Source organism: Paramormyrops kingsleyae, chromosome 5, assembly GCF_048594095.1.
Source record: "Paramormyrops kingsleyae isolate MSU_618 chromosome 5, PKINGS_0.4, whole genome shotgun sequence".
In the NCBI taxonomy this organism is placed as follows: domain Eukaryota; kingdom Metazoa; phylum Chordata; class Actinopteri; order Osteoglossiformes; family Mormyridae; genus Paramormyrops; species Paramormyrops kingsleyae.
In genome coordinates, this window is record NC_132801.1 from 18,534,201 (window position 1) to 18,541,416 (window position 7,216).

The following is a 7,216-nucleotide window of genomic DNA, read 5'->3' on the forward strand; positions in this document are numbered from 1 at the left end:
CAAGTATTCTGGAAATACTTTCATGTCGAATGAACAAGACTGAGTAAGTGTCGGCTTTGGCTAACAAAGGTGATCCTTGGACTATGCAGTGAAATTACTTGGCAACACATTAAAGGTGGAGCTGACCAGAGTTATATTTTATCCATGGAAAATACAGGAGGAATTCATTAAAACCTTTTCATGGGCTTCAACCTTGGGTTTTATTTTTAATATCATTGTGGACGTTTTTTTTACATTTTCAATAAACCATTGTTTACTTTCAATTCTCAAACAATCCTATAAGTAAAGAACTATGCTCTTCCATGCATTCAGTAACAGCAACACAGGCTGTGCGATAACTTTAAAAAATTATAAATTAGGAACACATGTCTTTCATCCCTACTATCCTGATAAAGTCTAAAAGCATAGAGAAATATAAGGTTGTGAAACTCAATAGGTTTTCAGACATGGTTCACTTGCGGGCACATCACACTTTTAGATATACGGTAGGTGAATATATGACGGATTCTGCCTTATGAGGCCAAAAGCAAGTGAAAAATGGCTTTTGTTTCTTCATCAACCTTGCCCTAATCATTTACAGTAGTTGTTTTTCCAGAACTTACCAGCCACAAAATCCGGTAGTTGTACTTAAAATCCAGCATGCACTTCCTGTAGATTGGTTACACTTACTTAGGCCTGAAATGTGAGGAAATGGTACTCAGGGTATTTTTTTTTATTCAAAAATCTGTGCCAATCCCACAGAAACCAAATTCATCTCAACGTCATAACCCCAGTGACACCCCTGCAGCCTTCTAGCTTCTCTTCCAAAGAACTTCACAAGACTCACACCTACATCCCTGACTTTGTTAGCCAACATACCATACCATGGGCAACTGCTTAGCAAGACTTACACAAGCATCTCTGAGAAGCGCAGATTCCTCTGCTGGGCTGTGTGCATGCCACATTGCTGTGAAAGGAGATGGTATGCATATCAAGGAGGAACCCACCTTTCTCTGCATGTGAGCAATCTCAAACAGAGCCTGTTAACCACCTGATGAGTTATAGCCAGGAACGTTGTGAAATGCAATATTTAAAAGGGACATAACATTCAGCTTATAAACCTCCAGGCTCAGGTGCAATACGAACGTCAGAAATTAATTGTACAGCTGTTCAATACAGACAAATGAATAAAACATTTATAAAGGCATTTAGCCAGTGGTATAGACATTAAAGATCCTTAAGAATGCACTGAAACAGCCACCTAAGCTACTGGAACCCAAAAACGACAAGCTGTGCGATCTGGGTCATCTGCTCATTTTCATCTTTGGCAAATCACAAAGAAATCAGCCATCGATACTGTAATCTTGGTACTATGGGAATGAAAGATTTAACAACCACAGCCACAGCTCCCCCAGCGAACAGCACATTTAGCTTACTGAGCTAAAGATCTGTGTCACCAATCTGATTACTGCCTTGGAAGTAGATTTACATGTGCTTCATTAGCACAGCTGTGCTACACCAGCCTATCCCTCAGACACCCAGAGGAATCTCAACAGACAGGCGCTACTGAGAAGTGATCGAGTCACATGGCACCAAAGTAACAGGCGTGGCCTGACTCAGTCACGCAGCCAAATGCTCAATACTGGCAGCCTGCACAATTCTCGTAGCAGGAATGTTTTTTTTTTTTACTTCAGGGATTCCATTATGAAGTGTACCCCCACGTGATCCACAAGCCCTGATTCACCCAAGGCAACAATCTCGCATATAGGTGATCGATATTTGCTATGACACAGCCTCTACAGCTCAAACACTGTATCACTCGGATATAGACTAATGATGTCATGTGTTTATCTCTATTAAGCAAGAGAACATGCTTTACATCTATGTTCCAGGCGCTCCACTTTGGCACAACTGAGAACCAGTCAAGAGCTTCCATTATTAAAATTCTGGCTAGTATAGAGCTAGGGTCAATCCTTCTCAAGTATCAAAAAAACCAAAGTGTGCTACCATTTCAGACAGCAGCCCTATCTTCCTCATTCGTACCACTGAAGCATAACTGGAAAAAATAAGAACAAACAGCTACCAAACTGGGCCTGTTTACATACTAAAAGTGCTAAGACTTTTGAAACTGTACCATACTTCCTGATATAGTATAAAAAGGATGGAAAATGACAACGGTTCATTCTCGGGGATATTCTTCAGTCTGTACCCTTATGCAAAACATCAGGAAGAAGTAACAAGCAAATAAATCCTTTCGAGTGTAAAGCTACGGCAGCAATTTGACAGATAGTTAAATACAGATGGAAACCTAGACGATCAACTTGATTCTCAAAATGAGGAAAGTCTCTAACGCAAACAAAAGCCTAAACCTGTAAAGAAAGTATCATGCCTCTGCTCCGACTGAAATCAGCACTAAAAGTGCCAATATATACAGTATGTGACGTCTTTCTGCTGGGCTGATCTAGGTCTAGTGTTCCTGGGATCTAAAGGCCTTTTCATTCAGTCATTCACATGAATGTCAAACCCGCTGCATTGTCATTTTTCTTGAACATTCCACAGCTCACAATACCCACAGCTGCAAGACCACGTGTCACACCACAGCATCATAAAGCGACAAGTGACATTTTGACATCTAAGAAGGTGTTCAAATATGAAGAGCAGAAATCAGTTTGAACTATAGTGAATTTTATTAAAAAGGCCAGGATGCAAATATGAAATTAAAAAAAATAAAGACAAGCATATCATTTTTGTAGCATTTTAATACAAACTTAACAATATAAACTATTTCAGTCCCTCCTGACATGTAAGACGCTGACTCAAAATACTTTGTTATACAGTTTTTTTTCATCAAGTATTGCACAATGTAGGTACAAAATTAATATACGATTACATTTTGTCCATAATATAGCAAAAATCTTTAAACTCTTAACAGAAAATACAACTCTTTCAAAAAAAAGCAAGTATTCCTACACTGTAATTCCACCACAACAGGAATATTCTGTACACAATCTTTAGAATAGTTGTTTTTAGATGGATTTATTCGTTTTACAATTTCCGTTAAAAAAAGAAATAACGTAAAGCTGCTGCAGCCATCACAGATCACTGGAGTAGTAAAAAGATATAAATGCAATACCATGTCGTAGAAACAATATATACTCTGATATTTTACAAACTCTGTACTAAATTAAATTATACAATTAGAAAAAAGACAAAGTAACCCCATTTATTAATGCCAATTAAAAAAAAAAAAAAATAGCTAGGTCTTACCAACTTAAATACTGTAAGAGGCCATAACTTGAGTTTCCCCACGCTTTGAGAGTATACATATTTATATATATAGATTTGTTTTTCTTTAAAGTAAAAAAATTGTGCTTGGTTGGCAAAAAGGAAAGGAGAACGATGTATGTTGAATTTATGTAACCAAGCTTGTATGACAAGTTTTTGGGGAAAACTAAAGGGGGAAAAAATGATAATAAAGGGAGACCCCTTGGGTGCATGCGCTTTGACTTCAATAACTATATGGGAGCTAATCTGATGTTTCTTTTTATATATTAATTTATTATTATGTATTATTAATCCACCCCATCATTGCTGTTTACATATGCATCGTCACATATTAGTTTGCCATTACTGGCTGAAATTGCTGGTTAGAATACTGCATGTTGCTCAGGCTAAAGTTTAAGCCATCCATGAGGGACTTCTCGTTGAGACCACCATAGGCCGCAAACACGTCGAAGGCATTGTTGTACTGGAGGGGGCTGAGACTGAGGGAGTTGTCACCTGGAAACATTGCACTGCTGTTGCCCTGCCCGGGGATGTTTGGAAACACAAACTCCTTTGCATTAGGGGACAGGGCCGAAGGCTTCTGCTGCTGGCCGCCAAGGCCGAGGCCGTACAGAGAATGCATTGATGTGGAGATGGCTTTCTGCTTCAGGAGGTTGTTCACGCTCAGGCCTATGTTAGTGGGCGATGTGCGCGCGACCTTGCCGCCGTTGCGGCCGCTATTCTTCATTTTGGTCGAGCCGAACTTGGTGGCAGCAAAAGTGGCAGTGGTGAAGGTCAGAGGCTGAGTGGAGCGCGGCATGAATGAAGGGCTCACGGCGGCAGACTGGCCAAAGGGAGGCGACGGCGAGCTGGACTCAGGAGAAGCCCCCACTGGGTCACTGATTGGCATGAACACCTGAGCCTCAGGATTAAAGCTGTTTTTGATCTCCTTGTCCAATTCGGATCCATTCTCATTATTATCATCCACATAGAGCACCTTAACAGGTCCCTTTTCACCAATCTGGTAAGATACCTCGAAAGGATCAATCCACACGCTTAGATCCTGAGGCAAGTTGTTGCGGACATCTTCGATGTCCAACCCACTCTCTTTGGCTGCTTGTTCCACAACTGGGTCCACTTTCTCTCCAACGTGTATGCATCTAAATCCAGAGCCTTTGTACGGCTTGTCCGGGTACCAGTGTCCCTCGTACTTCTTCTTCAGCTGCCGCTCGAGCTCCTCACCAAAGATATTCACACGTCGCCGGGGGAGCTTGTTGTACAAATAAGAAATAATAAAGTTGAGAGCTACTTGGATTTCAAGCTGCATAGCTGCTGCACGGCTGCGAGTGTTGTCTTGAGCCTCTTTTGAGTGTTGCAAAAACCTCCAAGGCAGCAGTGTTCAGTTTGCACCAGGCAGAGAAAAAGACGATACGAAAACAGCAGCTGGCCGAAAAGGAATTCTCTTCCTCCACAAGCAACTGTTCTTATTCCTTTAAAGAGGAAAAATACAAACATACATTACTTTCAGGCACAGTTCAAAGGCTAAAAGGAGGGTCACACATTGATTTAATCCATGTTGTCAGTATATACAATAGACAGTCGTACTAAGGACGTGGAATCCAGGTGAGTCATGTACAACGGTGTAGGAGAGAGTCTGCGATCGGGGGATCACACAACTTAATATAATATAATGGTCTGTTTATTGGAGGGGTGAATTTAGCCAAATTAAATAAATATTGACAGGGACAAGTCCCCCCCCCAATTCCTACGCATCTGGTCATGTACCCCCCCCCATATAGTTTTCATTTGTCCAACCCCAACAAAAAAAATCCGCATTGAAATTATGTTGTGGCCCCAAATATCAAGCTCTCTCCTACACCTTTGATCGTACTTATAACCTACAGAGGCTGACAACTGACAATACTTCCCCATGAAAATAAGTTTCAACTTGAGATCAGAAAGTATACATTTCTCATCTTATTTGGTTGTATAAATAAATTTATAACTTCCATACATACATACATATATATATACATATACATACATATATACATATACATATATATATACATATACATACACACACACACACACACATAAACGAAACATGTATATATTAAAAATGCATCCATAGGTAAATGCGATATGAAACGAGTAAAAGGCCAAATTGACACCGAGAGAAAATACAATCTGGCTTAACTCCAGTCCGCTGCGGTAAATGACCTTTAAACGTAGGATGTGGGCACACAACTAAAAGGGAGATGATATCCCTTCCCAACTCTAATCCCTATCTACCCACCCACCCACCGGCCCCCCTCCTGTGCTTTCCGTATGGTGTTAGCGCACATCGCAGCCACCGATATTACATGTACACACATTATATTTTATCATCATCCAGTCATCTGTAGACGGTAAACGGGAGGCTTCGAGCTTAGATGCTTCAAAAAGAGACGTGCATTTAACTGCAGGAGTATCGCAGATTTTAAGAAGGAACAAAAAATACAAAATATTGCGGACGATAGCGAGTTAGCTGCAGCCAGTTGTCAGAAAAGGCGAAAGGCGGCAGCTGAACTAGTTACATAATATGGTCCTCATTAAATTTCCCATCACAAACTCGCAGTCGGGGGCAGGCATTTCTGACTGACTTACGGATTGCCAGTGACGGAGCTGCTAGCTACTCGACAAGCCATCCGGGCTGTATGCCGATCATAAGCAAATTAACCTTGATCGCCTTGTACACAAGCAGCCACTTTTATTAAGGTCATAACGCGTTAGTCGTGCGGTGAGGGGGAAAACGGGTGTAGCCTTGGCGTATGCAGCGAGCATGTTAAATACGAGCGAGCTGTGACCTTTATTTTGGATTTAGCTCTGACCTTTGGTTCGTGAGACGAAAAAATAATGGAAAGGCGGCTCGGCGACGTTATGCAAGCCGCTCGGATAGTTTAAAAAGGCTCACTGGACACTGAGTCAAAGCGTCCGCATCCCCGTTACGCAACACGATAAACAAACGGGGCTAGTGGCTACAGGACACCTCGCCAAGCCGACGGAGGATACAGCTAGTCGGGCTGGTCGACATACCGGTCACCGGATCACGGCGGCGGTGCGTTTCATCCTTCTTAGTTTCTTACCGATACATATATTTTAGGGAATTGAAATGTGCATCTCCGGAGCGAGCAGAGGCAATCATTAACAGCTCAGCTAACCTGTGAGGCGACGAGAACATCCGCCTAATGTAACCATATGCAAAATTGCGAACATCAAAGCGGACAAAACGCGTCCATAAAAAGGGTTCTGTCCGGCTGGACGGTGGCTAAAAAGCGGCCAGAGCAGCCGAGTTTACCCTTACAGCCAAATCATATAGAAATTAAAGGTCACAGGCAGCACATAAACAGCATGACACGTACATCTTAAATATACGCATTTAACACTAAACCGTTGAATAGAAAGGATACTTACTTTAAGGTAAAAATACAAAATTCACAGCAGATTGTTGAAGTAACGTTTGTTAGCTAGTGCAAAAAGTGTCGTATGTAGGATATAGCTAGCCAAATAATTTCTTCATATATCATTTATTGTCACAATTTAAAAAAAAGTATTCCAGTCTGCGCAGATTATGGTTTTATGCAGTTTCTATTTTTAGGTATTTTGCTTTTCTCTGTATGCTAACCAACTCCCTACTGCCAGGGAGTTTTTACAACTCTGTCGGACCAGCTGTCATTTCGCCGCAATTTATAGCTTTACTCCGCCACAGGCACAAAGTAGGCGGTGATGCGGTTCTCAGAGGTCAAAACACAGAAAGCAACGCCTAAAGAGGTAGGTATTGGTCTGTTTCTTTGCATTCTTCATTTTCTATTGGTCAACCACACAGTCAATCAAAAGAAAAGGCTAGACAGTTTTTTTTACATTATTAATCGGTCAACGCATTGAAGTCTGATTGGTTCTGCCACATTACATGGACTATCTGAAGGAATCA

The 7,216-nt window shown here is 41.3% G+C and overlaps 1 protein-coding gene across 1 annotated transcript; it reads right to left on the reverse strand.

Moving 5' to 3' along the window:
- Nucleotides 1-2,720: 2,720 nt before the first annotated feature.
- On the reverse strand, nt 2,721-6,956 carry tob1b (transducer of ERBB2, 1b). The gene is made up of 2 exons (XM_023831237.2): nt 6,700-6,956; nt 2,721-4,733 (listed from the first exon to the last, which is right to left on the reverse strand). The coding sequence occupies exon 2, from the start codon at nt 4,568-4,570 to the stop codon at nt 3,596-3,598; it is 975 nt and encodes a 324-aa protein (XP_023687005.1). The 5' UTR covers nt 4,571-4,733; nt 6,700-6,956; the 3' UTR covers nt 2,721-3,595.
- Between the last annotated feature and the right edge of the window lie 260 nt (nt 6,957-7,216).

Excerpts from the sequence above, each read along its gene's own strand:
- tob1b (XM_023831237.2), bottom strand. The coding sequence starts at position 4,570 with ATGCAGCTTGAAATCCAAGTAGCTCTCAACTTTATTATTTCTTATTTG.